This window comes from Pelmatolapia mariae, linkage group LG7 (genome assembly GCF_036321145.2).
Source record: "Pelmatolapia mariae isolate MD_Pm_ZW linkage group LG7, Pm_UMD_F_2, whole genome shotgun sequence".
In the NCBI taxonomy this organism is placed as follows: domain Eukaryota; kingdom Metazoa; phylum Chordata; class Actinopteri; order Cichliformes; family Cichlidae; genus Pelmatolapia; species Pelmatolapia mariae.
Genome location: NC_086233.1, coordinates 23541834 through 23560404, shown reverse-complemented (window position 1 = coordinate 23560404; position 18571 = coordinate 23541834). Strand labels below are relative to the sequence as shown.

The 18571-nt window shown below is 40.4% G+C and overlaps 1 protein-coding gene across 2 annotated transcripts in view; it reads right to left on the bottom strand.

Moving 5' to 3' along the window:
• The window catches only part of ric1 (RIC1 homolog, RAB6A GEF complex partner 1), a 41520-nt gene extending 24433 nt beyond the window's left edge, over nt 1-17087 (bottom strand). For both annotated transcript variants that reach the window (XM_063478501.1, XM_063478502.1), the window contains exons 1-2: nt 16476-17087; nt 11140-11247 (exon numbers count right to left, since the gene is read on the bottom strand). In XM_063478501.1, coding sequence (XP_063334571.1) covers nt 11140-11247; nt 16476-16616 — 249 coding nt within the window. In that variant the 5' untranslated portion in view covers nt 16617-17087. The remainder of the gene's footprint in view (nt 1-11139; nt 11248-16475) is intronic.
• Between the last annotated feature and the right edge of the window lie 1484 nt (nt 17088-18571).

The window sequence follows — 18571 nt, the reverse complement described above, 5'->3', positions numbered from 1 at the left end:
ATGGGCCTTTGATTAGCTTTTATTTCAACCTGTCCTATCTGATAAGTGAGCGCTCGTGATGAAAGCAATTGCAGATGAAGGGGAAAGGCCTCAATTGGGATGCATCCCATGTTTCTAGGACTCTTGGTGGGTTCACACATGCACATATAACAGTACAGGAAGAGGCAGGATGCCGGTCATTCTCAGCTGAAACCCAATAAACAAGCAGGCACTGCAATTCAAAGGCAGTCAGTGACCCAGGGCAGGGGAAGTTGCTTGTCACTTTTGTTTTTTCCATCTATGCCCTCTCACTAATACCAGTCACAAACTCAAGCTGCAGCATTTATGGACAACGGTGAGGCCCTGAAATGTTTTTAAACAGGCCTGCAAAACAGGATGCATCTAAAGAAACCTCAGAGTAACGGGCTTGGTATCCTATTGTGCTCATGTTGTGATCAGTAGAGTCTTATGAAAAAGTGAATCACATGAGAGAAATCTATCATTTATTATCAAATGACTTCAGTGCACTGGTGTGTTGCTTTCACTTTTGTCACTTAAGACGTCCTCTTTTTCAGCTTGATAGTACAAGCTGTGACTTAGCATTGTATTTAAAAAAGAAGTGAAAAACAAGAAAAAGAGGAAGATCAGAAAGGACAGACTTTTATTTAAAAAATAAATTTAAAAAAGGCAAATAAAGAGGGAAAGAAGCCCGCTCAAAAACTGAAATGAAAAGTGGGAAATAGCTGACTGCTAAGTGCTCCAGTTCAGTGTTGCAAGCGGAACGAAAGACTTTGAAAGTTGTTGCTGCAAAAGTAACAAGTCAGCAGAAAGCGTGTACACAGAAAGCACAGAAAGCACGATGAGCTGCTCTTCTGCATGTCTGAACAGGCTCCACAAGTACACAGGAACATAACACTGCAGTGTTCCCTCGAGTTTAAGTGCATTATAACAAAAAAAAAAGAGAAAAAAGAAAAAAAAATGGATGCAAACTCTTACGATCTGCAAATATTAGATACCTTTCAGTGTGGATTACAAACAAGTATAAATAATGCAATAGCAGAGCACAGATGTGTAAAGTTTATCTACAACTCTTGCGTGTTAAGTCTTACCGAGTGTGGTTTCAAGGTACACACAGATGTTAACAGTCCTAAATGAACCATGGCAAGTCTAGATATCTGCAATCAGTGTGCTGCTCTTGACGACTACAAGACTGGTGACGATAACAGTCCTAAATCGCCATTATTTTCGTGGCAGGTAAGGAAATATGTGCGGTAGTTAAATCTTGTGTATCTCTGAGTTTAACACTCAGAAGAGTAGAAGTGCCAGATGAACAGAGGCAAACACACAGCAGAGGATGGGCGCTGTTCAAATGTGGAAATTCATACTGATTTAATCATTAGCATCGTAAACAGTAAGCACATTATTTTTTTAAATAAACCAGTGAAATAAATCAAAATGCAACATTTCTTTGTGATCAAGGAGTGGCCACAACAAAGAGCAAAATCTGATACAACCTGCAGTCTCAGAACAAATCACGAAGCGGCTGTAAAAAAGCGGTCCATTTCTTTCTGTTCATGGACACAAACTGTCACGTTTTGTTTGGAGGGTTTTTCGTGTCAGTGTACACATTGACAGCTTGAAAGGAATGCATTTCAATAGGAAGTAGATTTCATGTCAGGAGCAGGTATTTTGTCCAGAGAAAGCGGGTAGGTGTCACCATGGCAACCCAGAAAATACAGCTTTAAAAGAAGTGGAACCTGATCTTTTTTTCTAAACTAAATACTGGCGTGTTTTAAAGTGATACGAACGAACATCTGTGATGTGCATGACTCAAACCTGGGTCTTCGTGAGTGGTGGCAAAATGATTTGCTCCACCTCCACCCTCCAAATGCACTTTTTTTTTGCCTTTTAAAAGTGGAAAGCATTTCATATCTATGGACATGAATTTGTACATATAAAAAGAGACAGATGAAAAGTCATGTTCAAGGACACAAATATAAGACTAGGAAATTTGTACTGCGGAACATGAATCACTAGATTAAATGTTGTGGCAATTTCATAAACTGTCGTGAGACTGGGTTGTTACAGCAAAGAGAGCTCTCTGGTACTGGTATGATACAAAATTTTATAATCTGGTTTTTACTTAAAGAAATATGAAGATTTATTGTCTCAGAAAATTAAGATATGTTTAACAGTAGTGAGTTACATCAACTTATTATGGATGTCTAAAGAAGCTAAATCACATAATCTTAATTCACACTGCTAAAAAAATTAAAGAAACTTTGAAAACACATCAGACCTCAGGAGGAAAAAACCCGTGCTGGGACATTTACACTGATATGGACTGGTAAAGATGTCAGAAATAAGAGGATGCGCCATCGTTTGATGGAAATAAAAATGATCAGCTTATAGAGGGCTGAGTTTAAAGCAACTCTAAAAATCAAAGTGACATAAATAAGTAAAAAAAATTAAAAAAGAATATCGCAAACTCTGATTGCAAAAACTCAAAATGGAATTCAGTAGTTTGTATGGTGCTTATATGGTTGAGTGCTTGCTTTACAGCATCGGGGCATGCGCCTAATGAGACGATGGATGGCGTCCTGGGGCATCTCCTCCCAGATCTGGACTAGAGCATCACTAAGCTCCTGGACAGTCTCACATTCAACCTGGCAGCATCAGGTGGGTCAAAACATAACAATACACAGTCCCATGCGAGCCCAACTAAACCGGTCATGCTGACCAATGTTCCAGGCAGCATAACATTCTCCACGGCTTCTCCAGACTCAGGGTTAACCTGCTCTCGTCTGTGAAAAGCGCAGAGCGTGAGTGGCGGACCTGCCGATCCTGGTATTTTATGGCAAGCTGGCGCCACAGTGCCGCACAGTGAGCACAGAAGCCACTAGAGGACGTCAGGCCCTCAGGCCACCCTCATCAAGTCTGTTTCTGATTGTTTGGTTTGTTTTTTGTTGCATTCCTGTGCCCTATACACTACACACTTACACACTGACCCGACTGGGAAACATTCATCGCTATGGGAGTCTCACTCTTTAGGGCCTGTAACAGCCAGTGTATAACACACCAACACCGGAAACCACTACTTACATCCACTAGTATAAACGCCTAAACAACACATAACTGAAATCAAGATCATAGCACCAGTCACATGAGTCTTTGTGCTTGCTTTTGCAGAGGAGTTCATTACTTCAAAAATAAAGCTCAAATTATTAACTGCAACAAGTGTACCAAACTACACTTGACAAAAAGTAACAGTAACTCAATATAAGTTGTAAACTAAATGCACCAACAATATATAGTTATAGGATGTTATCATATATGATATCGTTTTATAGTTATAATTATGTAGTTATGTAATTATATAGGACAATCACATTTATATATAGCTATATTACAGCTATATTTTAGTTACAGGACATAGTTTACGGTTACTTTTATATAGGGCTTTTCCGCATTAACTGAGCATCTAAAGCGCTTTTTATAACAAGCCACATTATCCCATAGATACAAACATGCACAATCGCATACACATTATTATATAAACACACAGAATGTTAAAGATAAAACAGGAATGAGCGCTGCCTGTGTTTACAAAATATGATACAGTCCTGAAACTGCTGACTCTTTACTTTTAGGATTCAGTTCCTTCTTTAAAAAACAATGAAAAAAACAAACCCCTTTTGACCCTAATCCTTTTTCATCTTAAGAGTTAATAAATTTATGCTAGTAATATATCTATGTATGTTGTGCATCTGTGTGATAGAAAACTGCACCGCATTCTTGGTCAGTGAAAAAGTCTTTGGTGAAAACACTTTCCTGAGTGCTGCAGTGTAAGAGACTAAAAACAGAGAGGGAACACTTTGGCCTCGGAAAGATCCCAAAACACACACACGAGAAAAGCTAAATGGTAAGAAGTATTTCCCGTGTCTGAAGAACGTCATCCTTTCTTGACTCCAACCACACGCAGAAGTCCATCCCTCTCCCTGCTCTGTCAGTTGCTTTACTTATTTCTCTGTCATTCTCACTCACAGACACAAACTGAGCTAAAGATAGTCCTAGCTATGGTTTAGTTAGCCTCAAGGCCTGCAGTCAAACATCTGGAAAACAGCTGGTAGCTGAATTAAGGACTACTGCCTGGGCAATGGTGGCCTTTATTGTTCTGCAGTCCAAATCTGTTCCCTCTATAATTACACTGCAGTGCTAATGAAGGTGTGAGGATTTATGGCATTGTGAATAAGCAGCTTGTCAAGACACCACAAATCCTGTGAATGCTTCATGCAAACTTGAGACCTATAAGCCTCGATGACTTCTTATGGTTGCATCATCTTTGCCAAATAAATGAAGTGCATGAACATAATTCCTTTCAGCAGTAAGTAAACCCAGGAAGTGAGTGGTGTGTGGGCCCTAGTATTTTTAACTTCTGCACCTGCTCCCTGTTGTGCTGACAGACCGAGCCTGGGACAGAGTCATACTTACTGCTTTCTCAGACACATTCATAACATTCATTCATGTATACTTTGGCACTCTTGCAGCAAGGAAAAAAGGTGAGTGAGAAAGAGAGGTGAACATCGTGAGATTATTGCTCTAATATTTGTTCCACTGTCTTTTTTTGGGGGGAGCGGGGGGGATTACCAGTATATTCCCCATATTTTCTAGCTCGGAAGATATAAAAGCCAATCAGAAAATAGCATCTGTTGTATTCAGCAACTTTTGTTAAGCGTATCTGCTTTGCACACTGCAGTATCTGTACACTGGAGCAGCTTCTTTAACACCTGATTCTGCAGAATGGATTCAAGGACAAGAGGTAGTGTTTTGGGACAAACGAGCACAGCTTCTGCCACACCTCTGAACAATGTATTGTGCCCTTGACAGTTTTTACATGGAAATGCAAGGGAATCTAACTAAGGTATACCAAACTCCACAGAACATAAACAGGGGATATTCTGCCATTTATAGCCGAGTGGCAAAGTGACCATACATGGCATTATTTGAGACAAATTTTACAGATGTGAGCATCAGAATGGAGAAGAAAGAAGACTATGAATGTGGTTGCTGGTGGATTGAGTATTTCAGAAACTGCTGGGACTTTCCTGCACAACCATCTCTAGAGTTTACGGAGAATGGTTTGAACAAGAGAAAATGTCCAGTGAGCAGCAGTTCTCTGGGTGAAAAATGTCTTGTTAACACCACAGGTCGAAGGAGAATAGCCAAACTACTTCAACATCCATCCCTATGTGACCACAATGATGGTGCAGCAGATTAACAAACCATGTCATGATGTTCAGATCATCTCAAATTGTTTTCTTGACATCAAAACGATTTTTCTGCACTCAAATGACCTCCACAGTCACCAGATGTCAATACAAAAGAGCACCTTTGGCATGTTGTGAAATTAGAGAATTGCATCATGCATCACCTGACAAATCTGCATCAACCCCGTGACGCTGTGTGATGCCTTCATTTCAATGTGGACCACAATCTCGGAGGAATTTTTCCAGCACCTTCTTGAATATATGCTGTGAAGAATAAAGGCAGTTCTGAAGGCAAAAGTGGGTCCAACCCAGAACTAGCAAGGTGTAACTAATAAAGTGGCCAGTTAGTGTATATATATTAAGAGAAAACTCAAAGTAAATATAAAAATTACACAATTAAAACTCCTCATCCTCTGGCTGTTCACAGAGTCTAAACGCTTGCAAGCATGGATACAAGCACACCCAAACACAAAGCAGTGGATTTTTTGGAGCAGACACTAATGATCCTAATGAATCAATGCTCTGTGTGCCGGTTGTTTTGATGCCTATCCTTTTGTTTTCTGTCTTGGCAGTCGTGCTATGTGTTGCTGATCACATGGCCTTTAGAACCCGCTTGAGTCATCTTCTGACTTAGAGACTTGTTTTGTGAGGTTACTCAACCTGACACTTCCATCAGACAGTTATCCCAGTGGCTCAGCTAACAATCATGACCAACTGTAACCAATGACTTCCTGTATGTACAGTAGGCATTCTTGCTCAGGTATCAAGGTAGGAAATTTTGAATGGAACTAGATGATAATATATGAGATGAGCTCCTATCAAACATTTATCCCCACAAGCGCTCCCTTTTTGCATGCAAGATAAGATAAACAACCCGATTCCACTAACACTGCTTGTCCTTCTTTATGTGCATCAGTATGTTTGATACAACAGATGCAACGTCCGTCTGTTACATTGCTGAAGAAGACATTAGTTCAACACAGAGAGGGGTCACAGGCAACATGTACCAGTGATTACAATTGAAAATGTGTATTTTACAGCATGCAGATGTACGCGCGCACGCACACAGACACACACACACACACTTTTAAGATGTGGAGATGTGACAGTAAAGGAAATATCTGCCTAAATTAATATCAATAAGCATGTGTGCTTAAATGCTAACAGATGGTGGAAGAACATTTCATCTCCGCAGACATTACCATGTTTTCTACGTCCTATCTGACAGGGGAGTAACATGGTAAGATCCTCTGGACAATTATAACATCTCTACAAACCTGATATCATTTTGTACAGCTTCTAATCTACTTATTTGTGCTCTTTAACATAACATTTCTTTTTGTTTTTGGTCACCAAAATGATTTTTGTCCTTATAGCGAAACCCCACTCCCCAAACAAATCCAAATTTGAAGGCTTGTGGGGTGGGGGAGTGAATCACTCCGCCATTCCCAAATTATCATTAAAATGGTTACATTTAAGCAACAAAAACTCACACAAAAATATGGTTTGAGTTGCCATTTCTTTAAAGCTTTATCGTCTCTGTTACCATAATAAAGCATGCCCACTGAAGAATCTAGACAACGTGCTACAGACACAAAATATACTTCCTCTTGATATACGTTAGTTATAAAGTTGTCCCTCATGTCCATAAAAAGAGTCAGATAAATCGATCTTTTTTGTGACCATTTAATTATTTTTTTTTTGCAATGAGGCCAGGCTGGTTTGGCAGAGCATTACAGTTTCACTTTGACAGAGAACAATTTGCTTCACTTCAAGCCAACTGCATACTTAATCAGTGATCAGCAAAGGATAAAGTATGACACTATAGATAAGGAGCAAAGTGTAACCACAGCACAGACATTGTTGCGTCACTGTGAAATCCTTTCTGTTCTTCCGCAACTAGTCCCCCTTCGACATTCCCTGTGCTTTTCAGCACGCTGAGCCCCTCTCAAGTTAATCTTGTCTAAATTATCTCTAACTGTCGACACTTTTACAATTCTTTGCGTCATTGCTGATGTTTCGCCGTTATTTACTTAAACAGCTGCAGTAGACTTTTTGAATGCTGCAGCACGTGTTCAAATTGCATTTAGGAGACTATTCTGTTTGTGCAGCATTAAACCCGGAGCCGCTTGTGGCCTTTTGAAAGTTGTAAACCTGACACAAGTCAAAGCGTGTTTAGCTTCAAACTTGCTTTTCTGAAACACATGGACATGACAGTAAGTCAAGAGTTCATGTTTTTCAATCAAAAATGCCAGAATTGTGAACACTGATGTACAAATACTCACAACAGGTACCCAAAATGATCTTTAAAATATCTATTATTGAATAGCGAGGCCATATGGCTTATGTTGCTTGTGCGATTCTGTCTGATTTTTATCCACAAAGTGTTATTTTTCTTGACTTAATATTATATTTACTGTTATATTATAGCCCTTAAACATGCAAACTTCACAGTAATATCACACCATTGTTAACGCTGCGGTATGTGTGACTGAAAGTAATGTCTGATGACGTGGACTGCTCAGCAACTATGTTTCAGTGCTATTGCCGTCATTCACCTCCTACATCGTTCCCTCGCTCACCTGGAGACCGCTGGGAGCACTGTGAGAATCATGTTCTTTGATTTCTCCAGTGCCTTCAACACCATTCTTCCCACGGTCCTGAAGGACAAGCTGAAGAACTCTGGAGTGGACCGTCACCTCACTACCTGGATTTTGGACTACCTCACCGACCGACCACAGTATGTGAGAACTCAGGGCTGTGTGTCGGACAGGGTCGTCTGCAGTACGGGGGCCCCACAGGGAACGGTTCTGGCTCCGTTCCTCTTCACCATCTACACTGCAGACTTCTCCCACAACTCCACCCAGTGCTTCCTGCAGAAGTTCTCTGATGACTCTGCTATAGTCGGCCTCATCACTGATGGGGACGACAAGGAGTACAGACGACTGACCCAAGACTTTGTGGACTGGTACCAACTGAACTACCTCCAGATGAACACCAGTAAAACCAAGGAGCTGGTGGTAGACTTCCGCAGGCACAAACATCCTCCACTGCAACCACTGAACATCCAAGGTATGGACATTGAGGCTGTGGACAGCTACAGGTACCTTGGTGTTCATCTGAACAACAAACTGGACTGGACTCATAATTCAGACGCCCTCTACAGGAAAGGGCAGAGCAGACTGTACCTGCTGCGGAGACTCGGGTCTTTTGGAGTGGAGGGCCCACTCCTGAAGACCTTCTATGACTCTGTGGTGGCCTCAGCCATCTTTTATGGTGTGGTCTGCTGGGGTGGCAACATCTCTGCCGGGGATAGGAAGAGACTGAACAGGCTGATCAGAAGGGCCAGCTCTGTTCTAGGATGCCCTCTGGACCCAGTGGAGGTGGTGAGTGACAGGAGAATGGTGGCTAAGCTTTCATCCCTGTTGGACAACATCTCCCACCCAATGCAGGAGACTCTGACAGCACTGAGCAGCTCCTTCAGTGGCAGGCTGCGGCACCCACGGTGTGGGACGGAGAGATTTCGCAGGTCTTTCCTCCCCACTGCTGTCAGACTCCACAACAAAGACTTCAACTGATCAAACACACACAAACCCACACATGTGCAATAACACTAAGTGCAATACTCTTTTCTGACAAAATTGTATTTTTACTCAGTTGTATATAGAATTTGTATTCTAGTTTTATCCTATTGTATATTTTATTCTATTTTATTCTACTGTATATAGTATTTTATTCTATTCTGTACAGTTGTGTACAGTATTTTATTCTTATTGTATTCAAATTTTTGCTATATAACTTTTGCACTGTCCACTTCCTGCTGTGACAAAACAAATTTCCCATGTGTGGGACTAATAAAGGTTATCTTATCTTATCTTATCTTATCTTCTTTTCACTGCCATGTGTACATAGCCCTATGTACACACCTTATACATACGGCTCAAAGAGTAGGACAGCTTAATTTTTCTCTCTTTGTATTTGTCATACTAATATTACTGTAAAAGTGCTACATCCACAAGCATCTTAGAACCACTAATTAAATCTCCATGTGTAACAAATCCCAACAGTCATCATCTGTGTCTATCAAATATTGAGATTCACTGGTAAGAAAAGTGATTAATGTTGCACAAACTAACCATAATACACATAGAGATGTTTATTAGCGATTTCAGACAGTCATGTACAACACTGATCCCAGCATAAACTTTTACTCCAACCGCGCATGTATGTTCCCTAGTGTGTCCAACCAGGCAAGTCTGACAGTAAGAGCCGTGTGTCAGCCTCTGATGACACTTTAGTAACCTAAAAAGGGAGCTACTTCAATAACCTCCAACAAAGCACTGCTCCCACTAAAGATGGAAACAACTAACATGTTTAATCACTTGAGGCAAAAAACATACAGTTGAGCACAATCAGGCTGTAAATGACGAGATGCTAGCAGCTGGTGATGTGCAACCAAAAAGTAAACAAATGACCCCCCACCATGACACGAAGAGCAAACAGTGGATGGAAATTATTGATTTGGTTACGTAGTGGAAAAGCAGTGCTTTAAGGAGCTAGTTATAAAACTCGATCGAAGACAAAACAATAAAGGAAGGAAGATACATTTCAGCATTAGTTATTTTTAAACTAAAATGTTACGCAGTCATGTTATACTTTTCCTTAAATTTCTAGGAAAGATAACGAGGCTACATTTGTGTCAACTTTTGACTTATGTTGTGTCACAACTAGAGCACCATAACGCTCCTACTGCTGCTGGTGGCACCTTTTTCAATTGACTCGCACTTCAAAGTAGGAAGTGGCTCAGTGCAAAAGGAGGATGGAAAACACCCATTTATTTACACTCATAAATGCTGCTACTTGTGGGCATCCAAAACAAAAACAAACAAAAAAACCCCAAAAACAAAAAAAAAAACACTGTTCACAATTTTTTTTTTCTATGTAGTCAAAAAAATGTATTGCACATTTCCTGTAAATATTGTGATATACTTCTGAAGCTGTATCACCCACTCCTGGGTGCAACATGTTATATCTAACACCAGCGGTCCCCAGCCTTTTTTGCGCCATGCACCAGTTTTGTCCGACAATGTTTTCACGGACCGGCCTTTAAGGTGTCATGGATAAATACAACAAAATAAAACCAGTACCGGTACCAAAAAAAAAAAAAAAAGGTTTATTCATAACACACGGGAAAAGACCCAGGGAAACAGAGTTAACGATAAAAACGACAAAAAATAACGATAAAAACCATAAATTCCTGAAAACCATAAATTCCACACCCAAGGCTCAACTCTCGCGGCCCAGTAGCAAATGACTCACGGTCTGTGGCCCAGGGGGTTGGGGACCGCTGTCTTACACAACATGAATTTGCTTTTGACCTTTTTTAACTGGGGTTTTTTTCTGCACACTGAAGAGGTTTTGATCTTGCAACCAATTCTGACTTGTAACTTGTTTCTTAAGGTTGGGTTTAATTTACTCACACCTAAAATCAAATGGCCTAAAAAAAAAAAGGAGAAGAAGAAACAGGCAGAGTTCTTGTAAGAAGGCAGCACAGACTCTTTGCCTTAACTGCATGCGAACCAATCGTGCTTATGTGAGCAGTCAGCCCTCAAAGACATATGTTTGTGTATGCCAGAAAAGGCTGCTTAACCAGGACATAATTGTGATATATGATTGTTTGATAGCACTTGAAAAGAAAAAAAAATATCTCAAAAATATGTGTTGATGTTTACTCTAATAAGTGACACAATTTGTCCCAGGGAAACTCAGTCAAAACTACATTTCTGCAGTTGGTATCAACTTTAGTGTTTTGCAGTAACAGAGCTTGGGGGAGAACGTAAGCTGATCAGTCAAACTGCAAATATGATATGACATTGCCAAATGGTGTACTTACCGCCACAGCTATCATTGAGTCGTCTGGTTTCCATTCTGCTTTCTGGTAGAAGCCAAACTGAGCCGCTGCCTTTGCAGACTCGATATAGCTGACTATCAAAACACTGGGCTGTGGGTGGGAAACAGAAATATGGGAAAGAAAGTGAGCTCTGGAGGTCAAAATCATCTGATTTGATATTAAAAATAACACTAAGGCTACAAAAGAAAACAGCATACCTCTTGTATCAAGTAATTAATATAGAAATATTTCAAAAATGCTGAAAAAAAAAACATGCTGTGTGACAGCTAGTAACTCATCCATCTATGAAAAAATAAGAATAAAATAAATCCCAGGCAGCAGCCCAGTAAACAATGTCAGTGTGACATTATGACAGCAGCTTTATTACTAGTGTTGGTTGTGATTGACAGAGATAATCTATAAAGATATTTGTCAGCCAATGTGCTGGAAGGGGATTTGTCGGGAATGATTTATTGCCTCAAATGGTGGGTATTTGGCAAAGAAGAAATACAGATTTGATTTCAAATTCTTTTCCAAAAATGGGATGACTATAATACCTCAGTGATGCCAAAAATCTCCTACCTAGTGAGGCCCATGGACTGTGAAAAATATATTTTTACTGAGAAAACAAAAGCATGTTGAGGCTTCTCTTTCTATCATGCAAAATGGATAAACTACAGGTGTGTTGCGAAGTTCTCATACAGCCATCATGGGCATAGATGTCATGGCAATTATGTGGGTTTTCATGACTTTCATGAACTGTTCTTTTTCCAGGGCTGAATGACTGTACAGCATACATCTATAATGACTTTAAAAAACAAGAACTGGGTGCACAAGGTTCTACAATATCTTTTAAATTGGCAAGACCAAGGCCTATTAAATTCTCGTTAGTGATCATGACTACAACTGGTGGTTTTTCTTTGGCAGCATAAAAATGATTTGTTTGATAGCACTCATTGGACTGAAAAATACTCAGAACAATGGGGAATTCCAAGAAACTCAGTGATGACCTAAGATTTACACAAGTTGACACAAGGAGCCATTGCTAAACAAATACATCTATCAAAAAAATGTACACAAATCCAAGTTACTTGAATGTGTCACCACTTTTCCAAAGGGACAGTTTAACCCAAACTGTAACCCTCAGATGAGCGGCAGTTAGCTAGGATGCTGAGCAACAACCCACGAACCTCCAAGGCTCAAGCCTGCAATGACCTGAAAAATGCTGGAACACCAGCATCACTGTCCATAGTGAAGCAGGATTACATCAATGTGGACTGAGAAGGTGTCGACCAAGAAAGAAGCCCTTGCTCCAAAATCGACACCTTCAAACTCTACTTAAATTTGCCTTCAGGAGCCAAACGCCTTCTGAAGAAAAGTTTTATGTTCAGACGAGACACAATTATTTGGTTGCAATAACAGCAGTTATGGTTGGAGGAGTAAAGGTGAAGCTTTCAAACCTGAGGACACTGTACCAACTATCAAAGATGGTGGTGGTAGCATCACGCTCTGGGGCCGTTTTGCTGCCCTTGGCACATTGCCCAAAGTGGATGGAATAACAAAGGAGGACTACCTCCAAATTCTTCAACTTCACTTTACCTCAGGAGTTAGACGGTCAAACTTTGGACACAGTTGGATGTTCCATTGTTCCAGGAAGACAATGATCCCAAACACACATCAAAATTGGTTTTGGAACAGATAAAAAAGGCTAATATTAAACTTTTGGAATGGTCTTCCCAAAGTCTTAACGTCAACCTTATAAACAATTTGTGAACTATGATTAAAAGCCATGGTTTGTACCTGGAAAATGATCAATTTAAATTAATTCTAGCAAATTCTGCCAAGAAGAGTGGTCAAATATCCAGCCAGAAAGATCCTAGAAGCTTGTTGATGGCTACCAAAAGCAGCTGGTCGAAGTCCAACCTGCTAAGGAATGTTTAACCAAACATAATGGGGATGTACTTACATATTTGAGCCAGTAACTAAACTTTTAACCCTGTGTGATTTAAAGAAAATCCAAAATGAATTCAAAGTTCTGCATGTAATTCTTGTGTTTTAAAAGATGTATGCTGCACAATCACCCTGGAAAAAAAAAAACAGTTCAGAGAAATCACTGCAAGCCCAAAGTTAACATGACATTCATGCCTATGATATCTCCATGTATAATTATAACCACAACTGTATGCTTGAGGCTACCACCCTTAGTTTACCTCACCTTATTCTGTCTACAGCAAAATAAGAACTAGCCTACAGCTTCAAAAAGAAAACCTGTATGTCCAACCAATACATTTTCAAGGTTTAAAACAGCTGCTGAAGAGGTAAAAAAAAAAAAAAAAAAAAAAAAAAAAAGGTGAAAAGATTTGGTTTCTTAAGATCAAGCATCTGGCACAGTATAATTCAACATTCAACAATAACAGTACAGAGCATCACCAATAACGGAAGCTTGAGACTTGCTACAAAAGTATGACTGCCAATTGGTTTTACTGCCAATTGAAGTGGTAATCGAGCTTTTTCATGTGTGGGCTTCACTCTGGTGACCTCTCTTGATTCAGTTAATCCTGTCCGTCCACTTGCACAATCAGCACCATAATCATTTGAAAACATTTTTTCAAAGTATGTATGGCATCCCAGAGTGTTAAAGTAAGGCTGTTGAATCAGTTTTCACTGAGATATAACAAGGATCATTATTACAGTAAAAACAGGACACTGGCTATGGTGAGGTAAAGCAGTAATGTAATTCCAGCTGTGCAACTTTAATGCTGGTATCTACTCACTGTAATGAGACAACAGGCTTAACCATTCCTAACCTATTGTGTCGCTTTCATAGAATTAAAATTTAATAATGCCAATGATACCTGAACCAGATGGAAACAGAAACCCATCTCCTCATTAGGAAAAGCAAAACTTACTTAAATAGAAGTAGCACACTGACATGTTGGCAGCTCAATAGCTTACTTTTGTCTTTCTACATCAACACACTGGATTTGAAAGGAAACCATCACAGTGAGGTTAGTCTTTACTTTTGGTACTTTCTGTCAGTCAGCTGGCAAGACTGAAAACTACTAAGCCAAATTTTTGGTGCCATTTATTTGGTTCAATAATGGTTCTATGAAAATGCTGACTTCTCCTTGGGAAAAACCGCTAACTTGCTCATTGCTAATTCATTATCACAATATTGACAACATTAACAATACCAAAAAGGATCCAAGTTAAATTGTATAGAAATAAAAGTTTGTGAACTTTTGTTTCCTTATTTTGTTTAAAAATCAAAATTATTTCTTCCTCTGGTAGCCCTGCAGTAGCCTAATGTTAGCCATCTGATAACCCCTAAGCTATACAGAAAAGTTGAAGGACACAATGGACTTAGTAGGGGTGACCAGCACATGTCAAGAGGAAGAAGTTCCTCCAATCGACATTCCTTTTCCTGGATGCCCCACGGATACTTGCAGGCACTCAGAACTCTTAAGAAAGAGGGGAAACAAAACAAGGTCGCATCCTGTGCAGGTCTCGGGAAATTAACTGTAACCCTGATCCATTGTTGCCACAACTCAATAATATTCAGACTGTGTGCGTGTGCATGTATCACAGACAGTTATAAACAATGTACACAAGAGCAGGTTATAAAAATCAATTATATGCTCCCTTTCCATGTCACCATGGCAAAAACGTCCAAATAAACAAGGCCAACAGAGAAGAATTCAAAATGCTCTGTATGATGTTGATAAAGATACTGAAGAAGTACTAAAATGGAGGCACACCAAACAATTCATGACCCATTCCGCATTTCTATGGTATTGAAAGCTGAGCTTAGTGGGTAGAGAAGTTCCCTGGAAACAGTAAAAGAGAAACCACATCTACTCTCTGCATTTTTTTAAAATTTTAGATTAAAAAAAAAAAAGTGTGAAAAACAGGAATTAATATGATGAAGTTGCCACCATGTCAAACATCACCTGAATCCCACATGCAGTGACTCAAAATATATATTGAAATATATGTATTTTTTTCTTATGCTGTTAGACTTCTTCAATTAACCCTTGTTTCAACAACTTATCAAGAAAGTCCTTGATGTTTTTATTTGCATTTCTTGGGAAGAAGAGATTGCCAATAAAGCATTCATGTGTTTGACAAGCTACTGACCTACCACTAATTTCTACAGTCTGTCCTTCCGAGTTCCATTTTAAATGTCACATCACTGGCATCACTATCTGGTCAGCCCTGTTTATGTTGTTACCACGCACCTCAAAGTCACTGCTCCCTTGGCTCAGCAGGTTCAGTGGACTGAATGGAGTCAATTAAGCCAGATGTTTTAGATGTTGCAGTGCTCGACAGAGTTTGGTGTTTTGTTAAGAAACCAGCTGCAGCACAGCATGTTGGCACTTTTATAAACTTATTGGACCGCACCAATAAGTTTATAAATAGACAGAATTAACATTGAATGATTGGTTTTAAGTCACTGTGAAATGTTCCTGTCGTGTGATGCATTTGTGGCCATGACATGCAAAATAAACAGCGCGATTATTGTGCTGAGATAAATGTTGACATTTATTTTGTAACTGCGCTGCCTAAATTCCTGAAAACTACTGGTAAGCAAAACATGCCATGGCATGTTTTGAACACTATTACAAATGTTTTGTTGACAGTAACTTAACCTTTGACCTGTATGTTGCTGGGTAAAACTGATGAGTAGAGCGGAGGTAGCTGTACTTGGCTTAGGTGGTAGAGTAGGTGGTCTACCAATCTAAAGGTCCGTGGACTGCTCCCTGACTCCTCCAAAGATACCAAAGGTACTGACCCCCGCTATGTAGGCATCTGTATGAATGTGTGTAACACTTATAGTAAGAAAGTGTTTTGAATGCTCAACTGAGCAGAAAGGCACTATATAAGTACCAGTCCACCTACCAAAATACACAATTTACTAACATTTGGGCAACTTTAAACTGAACTGCTATAAAGCGTCTATCAGGTAAACACCAATCCACTGTGGTTGAGTTTTGCTGTCAAATTACTGTTATAACTTAAGTAATGAATGACACATCCACGTGTAATGATGTGTAACGAGTTCACCTGCCGTCTGATATCTGTGTACGTGGAACCCTCTGCCAACACATCAAGGTTAAAAAAAGAAAGAAGTAGTTTGAGTTACTCATATGGGGACACCACAGTTTCCCCCCGTGTTTATTTACGGCACTTAATAAAACATGAAGGGCAGCCGGCCAGGTTATCACCCTCTGCTGCAATGCGTTTGAAATGAAAACGGCACCAGATCCAACATCTTAGCTAGCGTTTTTTTGTTTTGGTTTTGTCAGCTGATTTCAAGACCGATCATAGTTTCAACTCACCCGACTAAACCAAACGCTGAGCTGCGTCTCTGACAGCAGAGCGAAGTAAAAGCGCTGGGAGCTGGGCTGGATGTAGAAGGGCTCCTCTTCGCTCCTCAGCGGACAAAGCAGCCTCCGTGGCCAGCCGGTTAGAAAATACATGACGGCAAACTCACTCCGCCTCGGCGCAGAAGTGCCAAATAGTCTGTGGCCCCCTGTTCCTCCTTAAGTGCAATATTTAATCCAGGTGACTCATGAGCGGCTCCGGAAATACAAAAAAAATTATAAGGTATATACAAGCCAGTGTTGACACCGGTTAAGGGTACCATACAGCTTCCAAACAGCCGACTGAGGCTATACAGCTAGCCCGGGCTAGCGCTGGCTTTTCAACTTAAAGCTAATGAGCAGTCCAAGTGTAACCGAAAACAACAGCACGCAAACCCGCAACGTCACCATACGGCCCCAAACGGCGGGTTCAGACTCAAGAGCGGACCGATTAACTTCCACACCCGGTGCCGTGTGGGTTCTAGCGAAGTGTGGATCTGCGGTGTTTAGTAACAGCAAAGCGTCCAGTTTTCACTCCTCTGTGCCTCACCGTCGCCATCTTTCCAAGAGTCTGTCTGACTTAAAGCTGATTGGCTGCAACAGTGGAAGTTTGCGTCCTGTTGACATCTGACGTCACCGTCCGTTGTGCGAATCCAGGAGGCGGTGGCGGGAGCTTGGCTCGATGCTGCCATCTGGTGGTGAAAATTGAAATGCCTGGGAAAAACAATTTCATTGCGGTGTGACTTAACTGCAGTCTATCTGACATCTTTTAATTGTAATAAATTCTTTTTCTTCTACTTTTAATTCTTCTTTTCATTATTATTATTTGCAACCACTGCACTGAATCCTGCAACCATAATCCACATTAGATTTGCTATGTTCTTTTTAAATCAACATATATCAACACAAGCTTTTGACCTAATTATTTAGAGCCTGTGCATCAGTTTTATCTCTTATATCCAGCTCATAAATCCATCCATGAAATGGCGCGCTATTTAGCAGAATAAAAGTATTATTAAAATAACATGGAATTTTAATCATGGTAGTGTATCATTCTTCCCATAATAATCAAATCAAATAAAGCTTGTGGAACAGGACTATGCTGAAGCACTCAGTGAGTGTTGATGGACAAGTAGAGAGAAGGTCAGGAGGAGTTGCACGGGGTCTTTGTGGAGCCAGAGAAAGGGTAGGTTTACAAGATGGATATATGACCTGCTGTGATGTATGGTTTGGAGATCACGGCGTTAACATAAAGACGGGAGACTGATCTGAAGGTGGCAGAGCTGAAGATATTGAGATTACCACTGGGAGTCCACCAGGATTAGAAATGAGTATATCAGAGGAACAGCTCAGGCTGAGTGGTTTGAAAAATAAGTCAAGAGAGGCAAGGCTGAGATGGTTCGGAGCGAAGGATAGCAGATATACGGGACAAAGGATGGAGCTGCCAGGCAGGAGGAAGACAGGAAGACCACAGAGAAGATTCATTCATGTAGTAAAGGAGGATGTGCAGTTGTTGTGACAGAGGAGGATGCTAGAGAGATGCGGGGAAGCAGCTAGATGTTGTCAGTGGCTAAAGAAGGAAAAGAAGCAGTGTTTGTGAGTTTTCCTTCCCATAAACATTTACTGTTTGTATATATCACTAACGCCACAGATATAAGACATGTATTTATTTATTGTTTACATTTTATTAGACTAGGGGTCCGTTCTTCGTACCTCGCTTACTACATCCAAGATCAAATGACACATCCAAGATCAAATCATCGCGCTAACTTTGAGCTCGCTAATCCGGTTCCCCGAACACACCTGTTGTTGACGATTAGTATAGCTGGATGAAGTAATGTGAGATCACTGGGTGGCTTAAAAGGGGCTACGCATCGATAGCAGAAACATTCATCGGCAACCCTGTGATTGGTCGGCGAAGATGTCGAAGGAGCGCGCTCAGTATTTCACGGCAGCAGAGCAAGAACTCTTGATTGAGGGATTTCAGGAGTTTCAGAGTTTAATTAAAACGCAGGGGAACACTGCAAATGCTGCAAAAGCAAGGAGAGAGGGCTGGCAGAAAGTTGCTGACA